This window comes from Rhinatrema bivittatum, chromosome 10 (assembly GCF_901001135.1).
Source record: "Rhinatrema bivittatum chromosome 10, aRhiBiv1.1, whole genome shotgun sequence".
Classification (NCBI taxonomy): Eukaryota; Metazoa; Chordata; class Amphibia; order Gymnophiona; family Rhinatrematidae; genus Rhinatrema; species Rhinatrema bivittatum.
The window spans coordinates 47,239,340-47,265,670 of NC_042624.1; the positions used below are offsets into that span (position 1 = coordinate 47,239,340).

Genomic DNA, 26,331 nt, shown 5'->3' on the forward strand with positions numbered 1-26,331 from the left:
TGACGACCTCAAAAGGACTGAGACCAAGGTAGTTGTTGAGCAGAGACTTGTCTCGGAGCCAGACCCAAGAGTCTGGGCCCTTGGAATCTTTGATTCCCCTTGAAGTGGGAACGACAGTATGGGAAACTCTTGCCTTTCAGCCTGTCCTCAGGCAACTTATGGACCTTATTCTCCCCCAACTTGATCATTTCCTAAAGATCCTTGCCAAAGAGTAACTTTCCCTTAAAAGGCAAAGATCCCACCTGCACCTTGGAGGAAACATCAGCCAACCAATTTCTCAACCAGAGGAGGCACCGGGCTGACACCGTTGAATCATAGTCCAAGAAGAGGACCTGAGAAGATCATATAAGACATCAGCACTGTACGCCACGATGGCCTCCAGCCTTTCCGCCTGGAAGGCCTTGCAGCTGCTGAACCCAGCGAAGACCAGCTCACAGCATGAAACTGTCACACATGGTGGTCTGAGTGCCAAGCATGGAAACCTCAAAGATCTTCTTGAGGTGTACCTCCAGTTTTCTATCCTGAAGAACCTTTAAAGCTGCTGATCCGGTGACCAGAATGGTGGTGGTCTAGGTGACTGCAGAAACTGCAGCATCCACCTTGGGAACCTTGAGCAGGGCAAGCACCTCCTAGGGCAATAGATACAATCTGTACATTGCCCTGCTGACCTTCAAAAAGGTGTCTGGAGTATCCCACTCCCGGAACAGAAGAGCACTGACTGAACTATGGAACGGGAAGGACTTTGCAGGACCTCGAACGCCAACCATGACCGGGTCCACCACCCCCAGATTGGAATCCTGTGGTGGGACTTCAGTGCCCAACTCCTCCAACACCGCTGGAATAAGTGGGCTCAGCTCCTCCTTATGGAATAAATGGACCACCTTAGGGGCATCACCTTTGAGGGACATACCCTGCAAGAGGGACAGATATGGATTTAGTGAACCAACCCCAGGCCCAGACTCTTGGGAATATGCTCCCTGGGCATCTTCTCTTTCAGAGGCGGTCGAGGAAGAATCCATGACAGCTGCAGCCCTCAGGAGCCGCTGGACCCTTGGGACCCACGTGGCCGTGGAGATCCTGGACTTTTTGGGGGCCACCTCAGGGCCTCCTTGGATACACCTGATGTGCAGCCTTGCTGGCCATAAAGGCCTTATGGAGCAGGAGCACAAACTCAGAAGAAAATGACGAAGATGAATCCGAAGGATTCCCGTGGTCCTCATTGCTACCAGGAGGGCCCCCAGTCCGCTGACGACCTCCCCCGGAGGCCTGGGGCTCCGGAGACATTTAATGAATAAGAATTTATTTTAAGAATCTGTCAAGTTTTGTCAATGCTGTTTTGATCTTTAACTGCAAGTAAGATTTTAAGGTAGTGAAATATTCTACTGAAATGTTTGATGTTATTTGATGTCATTTTATGTAGATGATGTATCTGTTGTCTTGACAGTTTTAAGATTATGAATGTTTTACTATGAACTACGATGGTCCAAGCGCTATAGAAGAAATAAAAAAATGAAGAAAATAAATAAATAAATATTAGCATCTTTTGCTCATAGAACTGATATGACACTTTAATACTGTCCAATCTACCTTGGCCTACTCACATTACTTATATGTGGTCTCAAAAACATGTACATCAATATTTTTGGACTATTCATTACTTAGATTTATTACCTGCCATATTGAATACAAAATTCACTCAACGCGGTTTATAACATTAAAATAGAAGCGTAATAGGCAGAGGTCTATTGCAGCTTCAAGATATGAAGGGTATTTCACAGATTAGAAAAGTGGCAGAAAATCAATTTGCAGTATTGACAATTAAGAACGTGTACCTTAAGACTAAATTTTAATCCAAGACAGCATATACTGTTCCTGAATCTAACTGTTGTGCCGCTGAATATACCTGGCTATCTTAAAGATTGCCAGATAAGTTTATCCATCTATCTTTAGGACAAGTCTGTGGTCCAACCAGAGTTAATTGGATAAGTTATCCGGTTAAATTAGCCAGCTAACACTCAATATCAGCGTTAGCCGTATAACTAACACCACTCCTCCCCAAAATGCCCTTCTCCACTTACGTGGCTAAATTCTAGCTGGATAGATAGTTATCCAGCTAGAATTTAGACAGATAAGTCACTGAATATGCCAGTTTGCCATTTAGATGGATAAGTTATCCATCTACATGGCTTTTGAATATTGACCTCCTTAGTGACTAATTATAAAAATAACACTATATCAGAAACCTTACAGGTAAATGTTAAATGGAGTGCACATGCATTTGTAAACATGCATAGAGATATGTATAATTTTATATTGTATGCGCATATTGGGGTAGATTCTAAAAGGATTACACGCAGAAGTTATGCGCGTAACTCTTTCAAAACCCCCCTGCGTGCACCGAGCTTATTTTGCATAGGCTCAGCGGCGCGCACAAGCCCCGGGACGCGCGTAAGTCCCGGGGCATTGCTAGGGGGGTGTGTCGGGGGGGGGGGGGCATGTCAGGGGGCAGCGTGATGTTCGGGGCGTTCCAGGGGGCGTGTCGGGGGCGTGGTGCCGGCCCGGGGGCGTTTCGGGGGCATGGCCGAGGCCTCTGAAATCGTTCCCGGGCCGGGGAATTGCGCGGCGGTGGCCGATTGGCACGCGTGAGTTATGCCTGCCTGGAGCAGGCGTAACTTTCACGATAAAGGTAGGGGGGGGGTGTAGATAGGGCTGGGGGGGTGGGTTAGGTAGGGGAAGGGAAGGGAAGGTAGGGGGAGGCTAAAGGAAAGTTCCCTCCAAGGCAGCTCCGATTTTGGAGCGGCCTCGGAGGGAACGGGCAGCGGGCGCAGGGCTCGGCGCGCAAGGTGCACAAATGTGCACCCCCTTGTGCGCGACGACCCGGGATTTTATAAGATACGCACGGCTACGCATAAGAGGGGCACTTTCAAATCAGTATAGGTTTTGGGGAGGGGGCAATGTTACAAGGGTCTACAGACCCTTGCACTCTAGGCAGACCAATGTAATACCACCACCCTTGAATTGAAAATGCCCCTCTTACAGTGGGAGATATATAGAGTTCATATTGTCTTTCTCTCTCTTTCTCTCTCCCCTCCCCCCAGTGTTCTTAAAATAAGTCTCCAGACTCTCTCATCAGGACAAGCAATAAAGTTACACAGGTAACATGGCAACACGCACCATGATCAGCCTTTGCAAAATTTGGGGTTACGCAAGTTAGTCTTGGTCCCACCCTGGAGCACCCATGACCCGCCACTTTTCCGCCTCTTTATTTTTGGCGCATGCACAGGTGTGTATGCGCGTACTTCCCGGCTTCTTAAAATTTGCATTGCTTGCGTGCGGCTCGCATATGCACGTATGTGACCATTTTTGCTCAAGCAATGCTTTTAAAATCTACCTCTCAGTTTGTAGCATCTCATTTAAAGTATTTGAGGTGATGCCAAGCAATTTTCATTGGTCAGTTTAACCTCTTTGTCCTCCCTATTGGGTATCAAAAGCCTGGGGGAAGAGTCAGGATTTTATTTGCTTCCTGAAGTAGCAGGAGTCAATTTGCTGAAGTTCTTCTGGGAGGGAGTTTTTTCTAGAGGGCAAGTGCTGCCCCTTTGAAGGATCTGTTGTGAGTATCTTTTCTTTTGATAATGGGATTGACACTGCAGATCTGAAAAAGGAGTCTGGATAGTATGTAAAAAGATATCCTTTAACTCAGGTAGGTAGGCCCATCTACTCATAGAGTTTTTTACATCAATGTTTGAGTTTTGAATTTCATTCTGTAAAGCAGTGGTAACTGATGTAATCTATATAGGGCTGGAGTGATGTGGTCGCACGTTTTGCACCCATTTATCGGGCATGAAGAGGAATTCTGTATTAAATGGTGTTTCTGGAAGGCCTTATTTGTTAGACCCTTGTACAGCACATTGCAATAATCCCATGAAGTGGATATTTATTTATTTATTTATTTATTTATTTATAGGTATTTGATATTCTGTCTTTTTCCATGCTTGACCCCAAGGTGGACTACAAAACAAGTTTTAAGTAACAGTTACAGTACATTGGTTGAAGGTAATTTACAATTACAGTTGAATCAAAATTACAATGCATCGTATTGAGAGCCTAGGATGTATAACTTATAGTCTTTACTTTACAGTTCAGGGAAATAGGTTGGAAAGACTGAGTGTCTTTCCTGAGGGGACTCTAAGGGAAGGTGCAGCCAAACCGATTCCTGAACGTTGTTTTTCCTGAAAGTGAAGTAATATGGCTCAAAGTGTAGGGGTAGTGGTATCTTCTTCCAGATTTTTGGAGCATAGCAGGATAGTCTAGCTGAAGTTAGAGGAGGAGAGGAGAGAAGAGCCATTTGGGAGGATCATAATTCTGGTGGGCATATATTCAGGGACTTGTTTATTCGTGCACTTGTAAACAAAGCAGGGGTATTTGAATTGTACCCTACCTTTGACTGGGAACCAGTGCAGCTGTGTAATACTTGTGTTATGTGATTGGTTAATTGTTTTGTTCCCTACCAAGATTTTAGCAGCTGTTTTTTTTATTCACCCACCAGGTGTCATTTTGTTTAATGTTTATTTTGTTTCTGTTTTCTTACAGAAACATAATAAACAATAATAAAATCTATTGCCCCCCCCCCATAAAAAAAACAAAACGAAGCCTCCTCAGACCCTCCTGTACCTCACACTCCCCAAAAACATCAGGGGTCTGGAAGCCACTCTGGCCCCCATATACTCCATCTACAGGGTCCAGAAGGGTAGGAGGGACAGGAAATATGCCCACTCACCTGCTCTGCAGTCATCTGAAGGAAAATGGAGTTAGTCGGCCCTGAGACTGGTGCCATAGTCAGATGTCTCAAAATGGAGCCAGGTGTGACATCAAAATGGTGCCTTTTGCAGCACTGGCAGGAGCCATTTTCTTGTATGATGTGTGGTAAGGGTTGGGAGGGAAAAGGTACAAGGCTGTAAGATTTGCCTAGGATGCCACACTCAGACCCCCAGCATTCACCCTCCTTCCACTTCTCCAGTGGGCAAATGCTGGGGAAAAATGGGAGGCAGGTCTTGGTAGGGCTCCTGGGAATGTGGCAGGCTTGTCAGCTTCATAGAGTGTTAATGATAATATTTATATCTGCCCCTCCTCTGAGAACTCTGAGCCCTGCATTCCCCATTCTGCAGCATTTCATATCAATAAAAAGGAAAAAAAGACTCTATGGAGACCTCCACTTGGCCCCCCCTCGATGATTTGACCTGTGCTGTGCCTTGGAGGGGGGAAGGGGAGCGTAGCCATCTCATCCCTCACCTCAGGTAGCAGGTTCCCTTCAGCCACCCCTAGTAATGTATCATTTCTGCAGGTAAAGCTCTACTTTACCTTCAGAAGTCCTTTTGATATTACCCTTCCTTTGACTATACCAGGGAGGGTTATTATTTTAATCATGGTTTTTATGCAAATAAAAGCACAAAGTTTTCTTTTAATAAGGTGCTGAATATAACTCCTTTTAAGTAAAAAGTTAGCATATGACATACATACTAACTGATAATTGTAAATGAAGCCAAATTGCAGTTCTAGCGATCAGATCACTAGGCTACAGTGATTATTTACACCTTTATAAATCTGTTGCTAGTTGGTGTAGCTAAGAGCTGATTGAGTTACAGAGAGAAAACTATTAAGCATGTCAGTTTATCCAACTCTATTAAAGGGACCAATTTACCACATTTTGTTAAACAGCCTTCAGCTTAAATTTAATGAAGTAATTTATTCCAAAAAGTGTACAAAAATACGGCAGACCTAAAAACTGATGTCTCCTCAGACGTTCTGTGAAAATTTAGTAAGTCTGCAGGTTCTGATTAATGGCAAAAATAACATATACTCTTGTGAGGCTCTTCTGATAGTAGTAGAATGATATGATCAATTCACTCTACAAAAAATTTGAAGTGCAAATTTGCTTCCATATTTCTAAAGCAAACAAGTCATATTTTGAAATCAACTTGGTTGAAAAGTTTTATTTAACTTATTACTGTAAACTAAAACTATAAATATCATCCAAAATAACTACAATCACATCACATACTGTACTTTTTTCATTGACTATATTTTTTCAGTCAAGTGGAACTTATGAAGTTACATATACTAAATCTGCTGATTACGATTTGCACAATCTTGCTCACTTTTGACCTCCCTGTTACCTCAGACTCTTATTTGTTTTTTGTCTGTCTGTCTTGTCTGATTGTCTTGACTAGCTTGTAAGCTCCAAGGAGCAGGGATTGTCTCTTGTATAGCACATACCAGATGTACACAGTACTCTACAATGCCTAATAATAATATTAAGAAGGACAGATGCTGTAAATAAATTGAACTATAGAGAATATGAGGTCCCTGAAAGATGGCATCTGAAGTTGCCTTTATACTGAACCAGCTTTATGTAATTTTCATTTTCGGGCCAATTTTAAAAGGCCTGCGCGCATAAAAATCGGGGATTAAACACATGGTCGTGCCTGTGCGCTCCGCATGCATTTTACAAAGAGCCCGGCCACACGTGTAACCAAGTAAAAGGGATGGGCCAGGACAGCAGATACTTCTGCTCCAGAGGAGCAGTAAGTATTAAAATAAAAAGTTAGGGGCTAGGCAGAATTAGGTTAGGTGTCACGGAGGAGAGGGCAAGGAGGAGGAAGGTTAGGGTTGGGAAAGGCCTACCTGCATCGCCATGCGTATTTTTAAAAAATCCCCCCCCCCCCCCCCCCGTTGCACACGTGCACCTGCCCGCACATGCCGAACAGCAGGTTCAAGTACTTTGGATGCAAAAAGCAAGAGGGAGATGGGACAATAATGAACAGGATAGGTAGGGTCCAGTGAAGATTTTATGATAAGTGGTATGGTCACAGCATGTTTGAAGACAGTGAGAGTGGTTGCAGAATGAGAATGTGACAGATGAAAGCAGTGACTGCAGGAGAAATAGACTGAGAAACTGGGTAGGAATGGAGTCAGAAAAACAAGTAGAAGATGGGCATTTTCCTCCACTGTGATTTCAGAAAAGGAGAAGAAGGTGGTGGGGGCCAGAGAAACATACCTGGGAACTTTTGATTTCCTGTCATCCAGAGATTACCATGAATGCAGGGGTAGGGGGGGGGGGGGGCAGTGGCGATGGAGTGGATGAACACAAACTTATTCTCAATCAATCACACACACACACATTAACACACTCACAATTTCACGATCACTTTCAGACACACACACATAGACATACACTCACACCCGCTCATTCTTACATGCTAACTCTCATTCCTCATTCTCTGACACATTCTCACATCCTCAATTACACTTTACTCCTCTCATTTTCCCACATACACACACTCTCACACAAATGCTCACTCATTCACTTCTCTCCCTCTTCCGCATAAACACATGCCCACTCACCCTCACACCCATGCTCATTTACTTTCACTTCTCTTCGCCTACACAAACACACACACACTCTTACAGACATGCTCTTTCCCCTCCCCCTGATATACTCCCTCCCCCATGCACACACCCATTCACATATATAGCACATACACATGCCCCCTCACATATATATACTAGGGATGTGCATTCATCCAGAACGAATTAGGCAATTTCAACGAAATTGCCTAATTCGTCCTGGTTCGGCCACCCCAAAAAACAAAGTGGATTTTCCTAAAATTTCAGGAAAATTTGTTTTTTGGGGTTAGCGCGCACTAATCCCGAAATTCGGGAAAATGAAATTTCCCGTGGCGGACCAATAACGAAGGTCAAACCAAAAGGTTTGGCCGAATCACATCTCTAATATATATATACACACACACATGTTCTCCCTCACAAACACACATGCACACATATGCCACTCCTCTTATTCACTACCTCTCCCCACCCCAAATTTGCCAGTAGTAGCAGCCTCCCTCCAGGGGTTGATGGAGGACTCCTTCTTCTAGCCAATAGAAGCAGTTGCATTTTCTACTGTTGATTCTGCCATCAGCCCTCTCTCTTCTTCCTGTACCCATAGGTCAATCAGAGGCCTCTTCCCTTCTTCCTTTCTTCACAGAAAAAAAGGAGGAGGCATACCATTGGTCTGCAAGTGCAGGAAGAAGAAAGGAGGCCTCCAATTGGTCACAGAGCAGGAAAAAGGAAGCAGGCATTTAATTAGCCAGTGTAGGCCAATCAGAGGCCTGCTAATCTTTCTGCCTCACTAGCACAGCAGCAGCAGGGAACCTGTAGATTGTGTGTGTTGGCACAGAGACCCAGCAAGTCCATTAGAATGCCAGAGTCTTTGAGTCAAAGCCAGAAAGTTCCCAGGTATGCAGATAAAAGGGTGAGGAATGAAGTGGTGGGGGAGTAGGAGGTAGAGGTGACCTGGCTGAGAATGCAAGATTTATTAAGTAGTCAGTCATAGTTTGGGCAGAGAGTGAAGGGGAATAAGGGAAGAGGAGCCCCCTCCTGACCCCCCCAAGGCTTGCCAATAATCCCTGGGGCTGCAGCAGGGGTCCGGGAGCGATTTCGTTGTCGGCTGCCAGTAACCAAAATGGCGCCGATAGCCTTTGCCCATACTATGTCACAGAGGCTTTCGGCGCCATTGGTCAGTTCCTGTCACATGATAGGAGCACAAGATGGCGCCGATGGCCATGTGACAGGGGCTGACCAATGGCGCCGAAAGCCCCTGTGACATGGTAGTTCAGGCTATTCGGCACCATTTTGAGGCGCACGGCTTGCAGTAGCACACCGGGCACGGAGGGCAAATTGGACCCGGGACCCCGCTGGACCACCAGGGATGTTGGTAAGTCTTGGGGAGGGATCGGGATGGGGGGGGGTTGTATATATGAACGAAAAGGCTTCAAAATTATTTTAAATGCTTGGGGTGGGTTTTTTTTTAGCTTCGTTTCCGGATTCGTTTTTCGGCCCGGTTTCGGGTTTCCTCGTTTCGTTTTTTCAAAAAACGAAACGAGAAACCCGAATTGTACCACGAAGTATCCGAACTGAAAAACGACCCGGTAGGAAAAAACGAAGCACATCTCTACACAGTATGCGATCTTAGTGCACCCGTAGTGGCTGCTGGAGAACAGTGGAAGGTATTCTATAGTGGGGGATGCCTTATGCTGGGATGTGGTAAGTGGGGTCATTTATAATGGTGGATGGCCACTGGAAATGTCTGAAGCCCAGGCAGATTTAAGATGGCCCACTGTTGGGATGTGGTGGAGGGGCTTCCCAGGCACTGGGGGAGGAGGAGAAGGGCAGGAAGGGGCAGGAAGTGGTAAGAATTAAAAATGATATATGATTATTAGGGATGTGAATCGTTTTTTGACGATTTAAAATATCGTCTGATATATTTTAAATCGTCAAAAATCGTTAGAGGCGATATATAATAGGAATTCCCCCGATTTATCATCAAAAATCGTAAATCGGGGGAAGGGGGAGGGCGGGAAAACTGGCACACTAAAACAACCCTAAAACCCACCCCGACCCTTTAAAATAAATCCCCCACCCTCCCGAACCCCCACAAAATGTCTTAAATTACCTGGGGTCCAGTGGGGTGGTCCCGGTGTGATCTTCCACTCTCGGGCCATGGGTGCATTGATAGAAATGGCGCCGGCGCTACCTTTGCCCTGTCATATGACAGGGCAAAGGTAGCGCCGGCGCCATTTTGGTTCCTGTCCCCCGACGTCACGAGCGTAGGAGATCACTCCCGGACCCCCGCTGAACCCACAGGGACTTTTGGCCAGCTTGGGGGGGCCTCCTGACCCCCACAAGACTTGCCAAAAGTCCAGCAGGGGTACGGGAACGACCTCCTGCACTCGAATCGTGTTGCCGTACGGCCGGCGCCATTTTGCAAAATGGCGCCGGCCATATGGCCATATTGCCGTATTGCAAAATGGCGCCGGCCGTACGGCAACACGATTCGAGTGCAGGAGGTCATTCCCGGACCCCCGCTGGACTTTTGGCAAGTCTTGTGTGGGTCAGGAGGCCCCCCCAAGCTGGCCAAAAGTCCCTGGGGGTCCAGCGGGGGGCCGGGAACGACCTCCTGCACTCGAATCGTGTTGCCGTATGGCCATATGGCCGGCGCCATTTTGCAAAATGGCGCCGGCCGTACGGCAACACAATTCGATTGCAGGAGGTCGTTCCCGGACCCCCGCTGGACCCCCAGGGACTTTTGGCCAGCTTGGGGGAGCCTCCTGACCCCCACAAGACTTGCCAAAAGTCCAGCGGGGGTCCGGGAATGACCTCCTGCACTCGAATCGTGTTGCCGTACGGCCAGCGCCATTTTGCCAAATGGCGCTGGCCATATGGCCATTTTGCAATACGGCAACACGATTCGAGTGCAGGAGGTCGTTCCCGGACCCCCGCTGGACTTTTGGCAAGTCTTGTGGGGGTCAGGAGGCCCCCCCAAGCTGGCCAAAAGTCCCTGGGGGTCCAGCGGGGGTCCGGGAGCGATCTCCTACCCTCGTGAAGTCGGGGGACAGGAACCAAAATGGCGCCGGCGCTACCTTTGCCCTGTCATATGACAGGGCAAAGGTAGCGCCGGCACCATTTCTATCAACACACCCATGGCCCGAGAGTGGAACATCACACCGGGACCCCCCCCACTGGACCCCAGGTAATTTAAGACATTTTGGGGGGGTTCGGGAGGGTGGGGGATTTATTTTAAAGGGTCGGGGTGGGTTTTAGGGTTGTTTTAGTGTGCCGGTTTTCCCGCCCTCCCCCGATGTACGATTTACACGATATTTAAAAAAACAAAACTGTGACGATCCGATTCCCTCCCCCCCAGCTGAAATCGATCGTTAAGACGATCGATCACACGATTCACATCTCTAATGATTATTATGGATAAGGTTTAATTAGGTTTAATAAATCTGCTTCCCTTATTAAACAATTGCTTTTGTGGGTTTTGATGCATTTGTAATGGCAAGTTCTGGTTTCCCTTTTACCTCTTGGGGATTTACTTTTTAAACATTTACGTGGTTGCTTTTTCACTTTACTTGTACCTTTAATTGCCCTTTCATTGTTCTCTGTTTTCTGAGAACACCACTACAAATTCTAATCAGACGTCCACAGTTATTCTGTTTTGTCTTTGTAAGCAATTTGAACCTAATAGCACTTGATAAATACATGTTGCACTACTGGGAATCCTGCAAAGCTTGGGTTAGCACTAACTTTCTGCTTTAGCAACGTGTAAGCTATCACAAGCAGTCTGTAACTTCCCAGAGGACAGACACGCGCTGGAGTCTGACTTTTCTTATGTAAACCTTATTTACAAAAGTTGTTACCTTCAGCCACATGCACACCCAGCATTTATCTTTAGTATTCACATCTCAGCATTTTCTTTCAGTATTCACATTCATTCTTTATCTTCAGTGTTCACCTTCTTATAGGAGCTGCCTTCTCCTGAAGACCTGAGGCCTGTCTGTTCCTAGCTAGGCCCAAACTTTTATTCCTGCTCTCTGGAATCCACCCATCAAGCTACCTGCGTCTCTATTTTTTCATATGGACCATACTAGGTGTCTGGTCTAGCACTGGTTAAGGAGGGTTTTCAGGGACACTCATTCACACAAAGTTTTGTTCTGTCTTGGTAACTGAACCGCTGTTAAGGTTTGAAATAAACTGAAAATGATGCACTGCAACATGCTACAAAGATCTGAATACACTCGCCAGTAATTTTTATAAACCATGTTTCTTTGTTGTTGGACATGCAATATACACAATCCATGAGACTTTCGACATAGTTGGAAATGGACTTACTCTTTTGCCTGGGGGGCCAGGGGGACCAGCTTCCCCAGAAGGACCAGGAGGACCCTGAAATTATAAATATTTCAAAATTAACATCAAATATGTCATTGAATATTTATAAGTCAAAAGAAAGTGTACCAATGTAACTCAAACTAAATATCACCATATACTGAGAGCCATAAACCTACAATTCTTAAGCCCACTGTAAATCTATTAATGTGAAATCCAGGTGTCAGCAAGCCAAAACACATGAGATCTTAAAAGGTTACTGCTGTTTTTCTCAATCATGTACCCAACAATATATATTTTTCAGTCTTTTTCAAATACAAATAAAATAATTGTCTACTTCATGAATGATATGGCAGAAGGATTGTCAGGAAAGGTTTCTCTTTTTTGTTGATATCAAATCTGCAACAAGGTAGACAGCCAGGAAGGTATGGAAAACATGAGGAGGGATTTAGAGAAGCTTGAGGAATGGTCTAGAGTCTGGCAACCAAAATTTAATGCTACCAAATGAAGAGTAATGCATTTAGGCTATAAAATCCTAAGGGAAAGGTATACTATTAGATGTGAAATGCTGCTATGCATGAAAGAAGAGTGGGATCTGGGGGTGATTGTATCTGATGATCTTAAGGTAGCCAAACAGATGGATAAAGTGACAGCAAAAGCCAGAAAGATGCTTAGCTGTATAGTGAGAGGAATGGTAATCAGAAAAAGGAAGGCAATATTACTCCTGTTTAGGTTCTTGGTGAGACCTCATTTGGAATACTGGGGTAGATTTTCAAAAACCGCGAATAGGCGTACTTTTGCTGGCACATCAGGCGCCAGCAAAAGTACGCTGGATTTTAGTAGATACGCGCGGAGCCGCGCGTATCCACTAAAATCCTGGATCGGCGCGCGCAAGGTTATGAATTCTGTATAGCCGGCGCGCGCCGAGCCACGCAGCCTACCCCCGTTCCCTCCGAGGCCGCTCCGAAATCGGAGCGGCCTTGGAGGGAACTTCCTTTTGCCCTCCCCTCACCTTCCCCTCCCTTCCCCTACCTAACCCACCCACCCGGCCCTGTCTAAGCCCCCCCCTTACCTTTGTTGGGGGATTTACGCCTCCCGGAGGGAGGCGTAAATCCCCGCGCGCCAGCGGGCCGCTAGCGCGCCGGGACGCGACCTGGGGGCAGGTCCGGAGGGCACGGCCATGCCCCCAGACCGCCCCGGGCTGTAGCCACGCCCCCGGGCCCGCCCCCGGAACGCTCCCGACATGCCCCGAAAACGCCGCACGGTTCGGGCCCGCCCCCCGACACGCCCCCGGCATGCCCCTTTCCGAAAACCCCGGGACTTACGCGAGTCCCGGGGCTCTGCGCGCGCCGGTAGGCCTATGTAAAATAGGCTCACTGGTGCACAGGGCCCTGCTCGCCTAAATCCGCCCGGTTTTGGGCGGATTTAGGCGAGCAGGGCTCTTAAAATCCGCCCCACTGTGTACAATTCTGGAGATCACACCTTCAAAAGGATATTTATTTATTTATTTATTTATTTAACGCTTTTTATATACCGGCATTCGTGGGCCACATCATGTCGGTTCACAAGTAACTGAGAAAGGAAATTACAATGAACGAGGATGGAGGGCTAACTGGGAAATAATTGGATAATGTACAAACTGGATAACATATCAAGTACAGGAGAGAGAGTCAACGAGCAAGGATACAACATTGTTGAACGACATGGAAGTTACTTATCCATGTTGAAAATAAATGTGCATAAGCAAAGATTAAATATGCATAAGCAATGTTACGGAGGCGTATGTGTGCACTTATAAACTTAGTTTATGAACTTATTTACAGTGTAAAGGAGGCATGTGCACTTATGTACAATTATATGCAGGGTGAAAAGGGAGGGAGAGAGGGGGGGAAAGGAGGAGGGGGAGGAGGGAACAAGGAAACAAGATGGCAAGGTACTTTCAAGCAAAGGATGGTGGTGGAATGAAGGGCGGGGTAGAGGGGAGGCTACGGGGCGCAGGGGAAGGGAGTGGGTGAGGGAGCAGGAGGGGATATAAACCAGTTGGAGTCAGTCCAGAAAGTGGCTACAAAAATGGTCAGTGGCTTTCATTCAAAAGCATATAGGATTAGGGATAAACTTAAAGATCTAAACCTTAGAGGAAAGGCAAAATAGGGAAATGTGAGAGACATTTAAATAACTCAGTTTTACATGCACAGGAGGCAAGCCTCTTTCAACAGAATGAGGGGTTATGGGAAGCAGGTGAAAAGCTGTAGACTCAAGAGGAAATATTTGTTTATGGAAAAATTAGTGGATGCATGGAACAGCCTTCATGGGAAGATGGTGTGTAAGGGTGCTTTGAGAGGGTTTTCTATATAGCCAGACTAGCTTGCTGGCAGTGAAGAAATAGAAAGATAATTATAGCACAATGAGATTGCCCTAATCAGACTTTTAGAAATAGCCAAGGCTGTTAAAATGTTAAAAAGTAAGCTAAAGATTAACCATTATGTTAAAGGTAAGCATTGTTTTGTTTCTGCCTCAGTTTGTAAGAAATCATATCCTTACAAGCATCTAATCTTATTAACATGTATGAGATAAAATTATAATCTCAACCAGTTGGAAAGTGTTATGAAAACAAACACATTGGTGTCTAAGTTTAGGGGTGGCGATGTAACTGCTCAGAAAAACTGAGCTGGGGGTTTACTCTGCATTATCTGGTAAGCTGCATTACTCCTGTTATAAGATATCTTCTAATAAAAGCTCAAAGATTTTCTCTTATTGGCTGTTGATTACTAGCGCCTCCACAGGTGTAGACTAAAACAATATCTGAATTCAAGAAAGCATGGGATAAATACAGGAAATCTGAGGGAATGATAGGAATTGTAAAGCTAAATTAGTTCGGTGGATGGGGAGACTAGATAGGCCATACGATCTCTTTCTGCCATCATGTTTCTATGTTTTTATATTACTGCAAGAGTATCAAGTCCCATATATTATCTATATATAATCCTGATTTCATTCTGAAATCAATATAAAGTTAGTGGATATAGATTTATTCACATTCAAATGTATTCACATTCACAGGAGGATGACAGGCATGGCCAGGTATGCCACAACACCGACGCATTCCACTCATACCTGGGACCACATCTGGGACACACTGGGAACTCTACCCACCCCAGGATGAGGAGGGAGAAGAGGGACCTGTGGCACCAAAGCGGCTCCCTGCTCACAGCCTGCCTACTGCAAGCCCTCCTCCTTGACCTGAAGATCATAGCGGTGATGCAAAAGGAGGAAAGGCACGGCCAGGTAGGCCACAATATCGATGCCCTCCACCCCTACTGGGGACCACGGCTGGGACACACTAAGAGCTCTCCCTCTTGGAATTTGGAGGGAGAGGAGGGACCTGCCAGTGCCACAGTGGCTCCCTGCCCACAGCCCACCCACCACCAGTCCTCCCCCTGACATGAAGATTGCAGCAGTGATGCGGGAGGAGGAAAGGCATGGCCAGGTAGGCCACAAAACTGATGCCTTCCACCTGCACTGGGGGCCATGGCTGGGGCACGCTAGGAGCTCTCCCATCCGGATCGAGTAGGGACCTGCTGGCACCCATCAGCTCCATATCCACAGCCCACCCACCACCTGCCCTCCTCCCTGACCTGAAGATCATGGCAGCGACACCAGAGGAGGAATGGCACGGCCAGATAGGCCACAACACCGATGCCTTCCACCCGCAAAGGGGCCGCGGCTGGGACACGCTAGGAGCTCTCCCCCCCAAAACAAGGAGGGAGAGGAGGGACCTGCTGGTGCCAAAGCAGCTCCCCACCCACTGCCTGCCCTCTCCCCTGACCTGAAGATCAGAGTGTCGGTACCAGAGACACTTGCGCCGAGAGGTGCATGCCCTTGGCTTGGCCCATGCACGAAGGAGCACAACAAAGGAGCTTGCCCCTTTGTGCGAACATGAAGTGCAAGCCCAAAATGCCTATTCCACAATATAATACACTCTTAGCCTAGAATATTCAATAATGGATCAAATATACTTTATTGATCCCATACATGGACAGGGTCTAAATGAAGAACTAACAAAGATAGCCCTAAAAAAGAAGCAAAGAAAGAAAGAAAATAAAGCTGATTTACGCCACAATATGTAACAACTCCTCCCCACTCTCTTCATGCCTTATGTTTACCCTGCTCCTATTGAATGCTCAAGCTCTATCAAAAAAAATCCCTCTAATTAATGACCTTCTAGAAGAATCAAATACCTCTATTTTCTTCTCTTCTAAAACCTGGCTGAACAGCAAAGATAATGTGCTCATAAGTCAAATATTGAATGCTAAACTATGATATATTTCACATTCTAAGGCCTAAACAAAAAAGTGAAGAATTATTAATAATTAGTAAAAAAGAACTCAAATTAGTACCTTATAAGGTAGATATCAGCTCACCCTATGAGGTTTCAATTCTAAAATCTCCTCAAATAAACCTAGGACTGGTCTACTGTCCCCCAGGCATACTAAAAAAAAAAAATGCTCACTACTTATTGAATTATTCGCTTTTAGTAGCTACGTGCAGGCATACATTTTACAACCTGCACGCGCAGCCACGCACATGTTATAAAATCCATGGTCGGCGCGCGCAAGGGGGTGCACACCTGTGCATCTTGCGTGCTCCGAGCCCTAGGGGAGCCTCGATGGCTTTCCCTGTTCCCTCCGCCCCCCCCACATTCCCCTCCCTTCCCCTACCTAACCCACTCCCCAGCCCTATCTAAACCCCCCCCCCCCCCCAACCTTTGTTAAAAAAGTTGCACCTGCCTCTGGGCAGGCGCAGGGTGCGCACGCTGGCCGAGTGCCGGCGTGCGATCCCCCGGCACGGCCGCTGTGCTGGAGGCCTCGGTCCCTCCCTCGCCCCGTCCCTGGACCACCCCACCCAACCCACTCACAGCCCCTTTTTTCAAGCCCTGGGATATACGCATGTCCCAGGGCTTGTGCGCATCACCAGGCCTATGCAAAATAGGCTCGGCGGTCGCAGGAGCAGATACTCGGGGCTATGCGTGTAATATATACGTGTAACCCTTTTAAAATCCGCCTCCAAGGTGTTTTCATCACCAGAATCCACATTAATTGTTGGAGACTTTAACCTCCATGTAGACAAAACACTGAGAAACTTAGCTTGTGAAATGTTCTTAGAATCAAGGGAATCCCTGGGATGGTCACAATTTGTCTTGAAAGCTACTCATAAAGTGGGTCACACTCTAGACCTGGTATTTGCTTATACCAGTAATTGCAGAATCAATGCTTCACACACAATACTGCCCTGGTCTGATCACCAATTAATAAAGGCAGAAATAGCCTTCACTAACCAAATTCATAATAATATGGATAACAAACACACTTTTACCTTTAGGAACAAAATAGAGACTGACATACTTGCTGAAGCAATAAAAAATAAGCTCTATGAACTAAATCAAACCAATTCCACAGTAGAGATGAACATTCATTTATCATGAATTAGGCAATTTCAAAGAAATTTCCTAATTTGTCCTGGTTCGGGGGACCCAAACCCTGAAACGGATTTTCCCCGAACTACAAAGAAAATTTGTTGTTTGGGTTAGCGCGAGGGGGAGGGGCACCTTTATTTAAAAAAAAAAAAAAAATTAAACCCACCCCAACCCTTACAATTTAGTTTCTTACAACCCCCCCACTTTCCTGACCCCCCCCCAAGACTTGCCAAAAGTCCCTGGTGGTCCAGCGGGGGTCCTGGAGCGATTTCCTACACTCGCGTTGTCGGCTGCCAGTATTCAAAATGGCGCCGATAGCCTTTGCCCTTACTATGTCAGAGGGGCTACCGTTGCCATTGGTTGGCCCCTGTCACATGGTAGGAGCACAAGATGGCACCGGCCATCCATTGCTCCCTCCATGTGACAGGGGCCGATCAATGGCACCAGTAGCCCCTGTCACATGGTAAGGGCAAAGGGCCACCAGCGCCATTTGTTTCATGGCAGCCGACGGCCCGAGCACGGGAGATTACTCCCGGGACCCCCACTGGACTACCAAGGATTTTAGGCAAGTTTTGGGGATTACGGAAGGTGGAGGGTTGTAATAAACTAAATTGTAAGGGTTGGGGTGGGTTTTTCATTTTTGAAGAAAATTGCCAAACAAAAAAAACCCAACCCATTGGAAAACGAAGTTTTCCATGGGTCGCCCGAGCCGAAGCCCGAGCTGACATGCAAATACTAAACACATCTCTATTCCACAGTGGCATGCGACTCCTGGGACAAGATTTTCAATGACATACCTGAAACCTTAGCCCTGTACAGAAAAAAATATTAACAAAGAAAGGAACAATTCCAAACAAAAAAAATCTTAGTACAATGATGAATTATGAAGCACTAAACAGAACCTTAGGAAATTAGAGAAAAAATAGCAGAAATGACTATTAGAAGAATCCCTTGGAAAATATAAATTTCCTTATGAAATATTATACTCTAACCAACAAAGCAAAAATACTATGCTAAAAAGATCTATGGGGTTATATTTAATTCTAAACTGCTCTTTGAGGTTATTAAAAATTTAACAAAGATCCGACATCTTCCATCTCAAGAAGCTACAACTTCACAAAGGCCGCCTGCAATGAATATGCCACCGCATTCTTAAACAAAATATATAAGTTGAAAACACAATTCCCTATCTGCTCTCCAACAAATGTACCTGAAGATTCGAATGGCATGGTTAAGTGCTCCATGTTTGACAGATTATAGAAACTAGAAATTAGTAAGATCATTAATAAAATTGATCCTGCCATTCACCCACATGACCCAATTCCAATCAGTTCCCTAAAGCAAGTACATGGCGTCATCACTCAAACAATCACAACATTAATTAACCTATCTCTCTTAGAAGGAACTGTCCCAAATAAATTAAAACAAGCAGTGATAAAGCCGATCCTAAAAAATAAGAATGGCAGAACAGATGATTGAATGAGCAGAAACTCATCAGTAGTGAAACCTCCTGCCATAAACCTAGGTAACTTTCAAATTAATCCCTCAAATCAAGTACAGGATTTAGGTCTATAGCTAGATGAGACACTCACAATGAAAATGCACATTAGTAAATTAATCAAGACAGGTTACGCCAAGTTGCGGATACTACACTGATTGAAACCATTATAAACTTTTCAGGACTTCCATATGGTATTGCAAACTCTAATCTTCTCGAACCTAGACTACTGCAACTCCTTACTACTAAGCCTTCCAGCTTGTAACTTAAAACCACTACAACTATTACAAAATGCTGCAGCAAGACTCTTATTAGGATCTATGATCATATAATACCCTTGCTGATGTTACTGCATTGGTTACCAGTAAAATCCTGAATTTACTATAAAGCATTAATGATAATATTCAACATCAAATAATACTGGCCTGTTAGGAGTGACACTGCAGCCATCATGTTTCAGTATGATGCAGGGAGGGAAGGGGAGAGAGAGAGAGAGAGAGAGAGAGAGAGAGAGAGAGAGAGAGAGAGAGAGAGAGAGAGAGAGAGAGAGAGAGAGAGAGAGAGAGAGAGAGAGAGAGAGAGAACCTTATTATAGTGCCACCTCCCTAGACAGGTATTTGTATCCCTATGGGAGGCCCACCTAGTAACTCGAGGTGAGGTTTAAGTATTAGTGTAGGGGGTTAGGGGCCACTTTCACATTCAACGTGAGATGTACGAACAGAACAGTGGTCTCTTGTGAAGATTTGATGACTTACGGAGTGAGGAAACTCACCCAAAGATGAGATTTGTGCAATGTTCTCTCCACCTAGCTTGATGGACTCTCTACCTGGGTAACAACAAGCTAGGTGGAGAGAACATTGCACAAATCTCATCTTGGAGTGAGTTTCCTCACTCCATAGGTCATCAAATCTTCAAAAGAGACCACTGTTCTGTTCGTACGTCTCACGTTGAATGTGAAAGTGGCCCCTAACCCCCTACACTAATACTTAAACCTCACCTCGAGTTACTAGGTGGGCCTCCCATAGGGATACAAATTCCTGTCTAGGGAGGTGGCACTATGATAAGTCTCTCTCTCTCTCTCTCTCTCTCTCTCTCTCTCTCTCTCTCTCTCTCATCATCATGAACTACAATAAACCTTTACTGGCCTGTAACGCAAATGAAAGAGGTGTAGTTATTGGCCACGCTAACAGTGCAGCTGTTTTGTGGCACACGATAAATCCTCCCTACTTTACATTTGCTCCGTCCCCTGAATACGAAATTAAAACTTTGCATTCACAAATCGCGTTAACTGCTGTTAGCGCGGTTTGCGGAATTATCACACACGGTAACTCCTTGGAAAATGAGGCCCTAAGATTGCAAAATAAAGGATTATTGGCTATTCCCACAATACGGAGCACATATCTGACACAAATAAGAAAGCGGATATTCTCCATAGCGGGTCCAAAGCTCTGGAATGCTATGCCCAAGTTGTTACGTATTAAACTAAATAGAAAGAAATTTAAATCTAAACTAAAACCATGGCTATTCATTAAACGCATATAATTTAACTTAAAATCATCTGAACATACAGAGCCACAGAAACAAGAAGGAGAAAAGATAATAATCTAATCATGAAGAATAAATCAAATGAGAGAATGTAAGAAAATCAAAACAACCCACTAAGACATGAAAACCATCATAAATACAAGATCAATTATGAAGATTTACTAGAAAAGTAAACTTGGTAAATTAGTATGCCTGTCTATAAATACCACTGCTGTAAACAATCTATGCTTGTTTAGTTATAACTATGAATGCTACTTAGAAAACCATTGTGATCTATACATAGAGCAATGGTATATTTATTTTTTTATTATTTAATGAGTTTTATATACCGTCATTCGGAAATGTCAAAATAACACCATCGTAACGGTTTACAAAAATAAGGTTACAGGGATAAGGGGGGTTAAACAAGGGATGCAAAGTACAAACTGTTATTAAGCATAGGGGATAACATGTGTAAGGATTTAGTTCAGTTTTTTGTTTCATTTCTTATTTATGAAAACCTAGATGTGATGAATTTCATTTATTTATTCATGAGGTTGGATTGGAGGGCGATGATGTTGTGTTGTTCATTGGGTGAGTTGGTATGCTTTGTTGAACAACCACGTTTTAACTCCTTTTTGAAAGTTTTTAGGTCATTATATATTGTTATACATATATATATATAATATATATATATTTGTTATATATTTAGGCCATATATTTGGCCATTATATAAAATAGCCAAATAAATAAATAATAAATCAAAAGACCGCCATCTGTGAAATCCTACAAATATGCTATAAACTTCCATAGTAGTGATAATCAGCACCATTGAAGTCAATTTTGCTGCAGTGGGCTGCTGTTACATAGCATCAGCTGCGTTATGGATTGTCATGCCAGTGACTGTAACTGTTAAATATACACACAAATCTCCCTATATGTAGACAGAAGTTGTGGGCAATTTTTTTGTCTATTGCTTTTAGTAATGTTGTTAAATAACGACTTTTATTATATCTCACCCAGTACTTAATGGATGGCATGATTAATAAGTCATTTTAAATAAATGCAATAAAATGAATTACACACAGACAATAAGGCTACTTACTTGTTGTCCAGATTCACCATCTTCACCTTTGTCACCAGAACCACCATCTTGACCCTAAATGAGACAAAGAAGAAATATTATAAGGTACAGTTAAACCTTATCAAGTGTCAATCATTCCCTTCTGGATATTATCCTTTTAATATTATATAGTTGCTCTTGTGCTTTCTTTAAAGAAAGCAACTTATTAGGAAAACTTAAGTTACATTTGGAATAATGACATTTTATTTCTATAAATGTTGGTTGCACACTTACAGCAGGACCAGGCTCACCAGGAGGACCAGGATCTCCAGGGAAACCAACAGGACCCTATAGAATTTGAAAAAGAAACAATTGTTCATACAGGCCATTTCTAGGTATATTAATCTAAATGATGAAAAACAATGCATTAAATAGAGATATAAACAGCTTTACACATTTTGGTCTTTATACTGACTTGCTGGATGAGTGCACATCTCTCACGTCGAAGGGAGTTAGAAAAAGTAAATCATCAATTCTGATTACTGATTTGTCTTTTAAGGAGTAATTCTGTGAGAGCCTGCATAAGGAAGTTGGCAAGTATTGTTAATGTCTGTTTTTAAAACAGCTGCACTATTGCATTGATTGATACTGATTCTATTTTTGATGGCTTTCATTTTGAGTTTCACCCATTGTATAGCACTGAAAGTTTGCTACTTTCTAGTATTGTCATCTTTTGATGTGGCTTTGATAGAGGTACCAAGTTAATTTTGGAACTGCTCAATGATATTTTGCTCTCCTGTTTATGTAGCTTTAGAATCTGGGATAGTACTAAAATGGTTTACCTCCTATTTAACAGCCTGTATACAGCAGGTGAGGAGAACTTCAGCTGTATCTTCCTGGTGCTCAGTGTCAAAGGAGTTCCTCTGAATTCCTCCTTATCTGCTATTTTATTTAATCTTTATCTGAGTATTATTTGTAAATTATTGGCAGGCTTCTATGTGGCTTAGAGGATTTACACAGATGACATTCAATTCTTTGTGCCTGTTACTTCAATGATATCTAGTGCATTTTCTAATGTTGCATCCTGTTTAAGATCAATAAAAGATTGGATCACCAGGAATAAACTGGCCTTAATTCTTAAGAAACCTGAGATGATAGTGCTTAGTATGTTTCTGTCTCCTGAAATTCCACAATCTTTTGATTTGGTGGATTTTTCTGACCCCATATCCTCTCAGGTAAAATGTCTCTGTGTTCTTTTGGACCAGAGTTCATACTCTCAAACATATGTTAATGCACTAGTTAAAAACTCCTATTTTAAGCTTCACATATTGCAGAACATTAAACCTTTCTGCAACCCTCCTACTTTTGGACAGTTTTACAGACACTTGAACTAGCAGGCTTTGACTACTGTTGTTTGGTCCTTGTTGGGCTCCTAAGATCTTTCTTGAGGCCTTTGCAGGTTGTTCAAAAGTCAGCGGGCAGTATTCTTATGAGTGCTTGACATAATGAGCACATCATGCTAGCTAGTAACACAGTTACATAGAAATGACGGCAGAAAAAGACCACATGATCCTCCCAGTCTGAACAGCAAGCTTCCCTAGGTAGCAACTGCCACTAAGTGCAGGCTTCTCCCATGTTTCTCTTACGGGTAGTAACTGCCATTCCATGCAGTTATCCCAAGCTTTACATCTCATAAAAATTTCAGCTAGCAACATTTTATACTGTGTGATGAGCTTTCTTGAAAATGCAGACAGTGCTGATTGATGTGCGTTGCTTATGGACTTTGCCATAGAAGCAGTCCTGTGCTTTTCCCTTATGTCTGCATATTTGTATCCCAGACCATGGAAGTCAGGGCCCTTGGTTGTTATCTGTATTAAATTCCTCTTTTCCCCCCTGCCATCTAAATGGGGAGCAATGTTGAAGTTCCATTAAAAGCATCAAAGCATATTGATTAAGGGTAGTAATATCCATTCCTTCTGCTAAGGGTAGTAACTGCCGCACCAGCAAGTTATCCCCCTAGTTCTATGTGCACTCCACTGGTTTCCTGTTTTGCAAAGAATTAACTACAGAATATTAACTTTAGTTCATAAACCCTTGAGCCAGAATGCCCCCAGTTGTATCAATAAATTACTGAAGATTTATAGGCCTTCTCAAAGCATCATATCATGAGGACAAAACTTGCTGGATTTTCTCTCATTAAGAATTGTCTTAATTCTTTCTCAATTGTGGCTTTGCTCCTGTGGAACTCTCTCTTGGAAGAGCTGCAGAAGGAACCTTGCTTCAGCACTTTTAAGAAGAAATTAAAGACCTTTTGGTTTAAAGGGTCCTTTGATTTATCCTGTGATAAAAATATGCTTTAATGCCTCACGTTTGATATTGAAGGCCAACAGTTGGTTTGGTCAGAATCTCCCTATATAGAGACAACTTCTGTTTGGGGAATTGTTTGTCTATTGCTGTAAGTAATGTTGTTAAATGATGACTTTTATTATATCTCGCTAAGTACTTTTGGATGACGCAAGTTCTAAGTCCTTTTAAATAAATAAATGCATATTCATTAATTTATTATATCAATTTTCAAAGCTAACTTACACAAGTATGTTTGCTTTGAAAATTCTCCCCCCCAAAACTACCTGCAAACAATTATACTTGCTAATTTGCGCATAGCAAATCTTTGGGATAATTAACATAGTAACATAGTAATTTTGGCTGATAAAGACCAAATGGACCATCCAGTCTGCTCAGCAAGTTGCTCATAGTAGTAACTGCTGCTCCGTGCAGATTACTTCCAAGCCTTTCTGTTAAGGGCAGTAGCTGCCGCTCCATGAAAGCTACCCCATTGCACCCCTTTCTTCGTTTCCATCCTCTAGTCTCTAGGGATCCCATGCTCTTTCAAGTAGGTTATACATGTTTAGATCCTTCAACTACTCCTAAAAAGTCTTCTGATACAGACCCTGCACCATTTCCGTTACCATTCTCTGAACCGCTTCCATTCTATCTCTATCCTTTTTGAGATATTGTTTCCAGAACTGAACGTAGATGAGGCCTCACCAAGGACCTGTACAAGGGCATTTTCTTCCTGGTTATTCTTCTCTCTATGCAGCCTACCATCCTTCTGACTTTAGCTATCGCCTTGTCACATCGCTTTGCTGCCTTCTGTGTACACTTAAAAATCCAAAAGTAAGCATGGTAGCCCAAACCCCTCCCCAACTCCACCCGAGACTGCCTCCTATAAGTTCAGGTGAACTAACGTGGATACAGGATATACCCATGCAAGTTTATCCATGTATTGGGCAGGCAATTTTGTAAAAGGCCATTTCTGCAAGTTGAAAATTATCATTTTAAAGTTTACAAGAATTGAGGTGATCCAGCATATTTAAATCCAATAGAAAATTAAATGAAATGCAACTATACTTTATAAACATATTTTTACAACATTTCCCTACAAGTTTTTAGGATCACTTACTGGGTTTCCTTTTGGGCCATCATCTCCTGGGGGTCCCTTGGCGCCTGGAGGTCCAGCAGCACCAGGTGGACCTGCCTCACCCTTTTCACCCCTCTCACCTTTTGGACCCTGGAAAAGATACATGGCAAAAGCAGAATTCATACTAAGACCATACAATCACATGCTAAACTTTATCACCAATTTAACAACTGATTTACATCTTTTTTTTTTTATGATCTGGTAGCTTTCCTGTTACGACTTTGGGCTTCTAGCTCCGTAGGTCTTCCTCCAGTTACCTGCTCATTTTTTCCCTTTTCCTTCTAACTCAGCCTTTGGGAGCAATGGAGCCAGTGCATGCTAATCTATCTCATGCATATTCATTGCGGATAATCTGAAAATCTGCAGACTGGGTATGGATTGAGAACCTCAGGCATAGGCAACCATCTGGTGAGAGAAGAGTTGCCAGCCCTGGATGGATCTATTCCTGGAGGTAACATGACATGACATAATAGCTTTTAACAACTGGGAGTAATTAAAATTATTATAGAAACTGACGTTTTCCCCAGTAGAAAATATGCACTAATACATGTGTGCAATATTCAAGTGTATTGAATAAAACACAACATTGAAAAATGAATAATAATCCTGTGAATCTTTTTTTTTTAATGGGTGATAGGGTTTGCTATTCTTTTTAATGTATGCTTTAATTGAATGTATTAATTTTATTTGGCTCTTTAAAAAGTCTTAAAAGAAAATAATATGCTTTCATAAAATGACTACTACATCCTAAGTATTACACTAAATATATTCCATAAGTGTTAAAATAATTAGTTTACAAAATATAGGTTGCCTCTGAGTGTCTCTGCTCATGTCATCTTTGGCTTTTAACCTTATCATTGCAAACACATCTACTAGACTACAGTTTTCAGGAATAATCAAACTAACGAGAAGCCATTAAGAAGAAAAATGTGATTCATTACTTGGTATTCTCTTTCTTTGTTTTAAATTCTCTGTGATGTTTCTCCAAGACTATTATGATAGGTGTCCTGGAGCTTAACCTTTCATTCTCAGAGATTCTAGGAAAAGATTGGAGGTTTGGTAGTCCTTGGCGAGAGGCAGGGATCACATATCCCTCTGTAAACTGATGTAAGCACTGCCTTAAGCCACTTAATAGAGGGCTGTGAATACAGACTTCACGGCATCCCTGATCCTAGCTATCTCAAGGAGTAAATAGTAAGATAGGGGGATAGATTATTGAAAGGTTTAACTGGGCAACTGTGAGAAATAATGGGTTAAACCCCTGGGTTTTTTTTTTACTTTTCTCCATTGTTCAGTTCAATTTTACCATCCCCACCTAAATTCACAAGGCACCAACTTTAGCTAGTCAAAAACGGAGTGGCTCCTGGGATGTCGCTGAGGTAGACTTATGATGTAGCTGGTTAGCACAGATTTTCATCACTTACTGGCTATGTTTAAGCACAACAGGTACACAAAAATTGTGCAGAACAACCTCTGTTCAAAATATAGATCATATATCAACATCAGAGGAACACTCGGCAAAATTATAATGCCACCATAATTTTATTTAATTTACAGTTCTTTAT

The 26,331-nt window shown here is 43.5% G+C and overlaps 1 protein-coding gene across 1 annotated transcript in view; it reads right to left on the minus strand.

Annotated features, from left to right (window-relative positions):
- COL11A1 (collagen type XI alpha 1 chain) overlaps positions 1 to 26,331 on the minus strand; it is a 623,839-nt gene that overhangs the window by 48,482 nt on the left and 549,026 nt on the right. Inside the window, 4 exon segments of the mRNA XM_029618381.1 lie at positions 11,731 to 11,784; positions 21,328 to 21,381; positions 21,580 to 21,633; positions 24,749 to 24,856. Coding sequence (XP_029474241.1) covers positions 11,731 to 11,784; positions 21,328 to 21,381; positions 21,580 to 21,633; positions 24,749 to 24,856 — 270 coding nt within the window.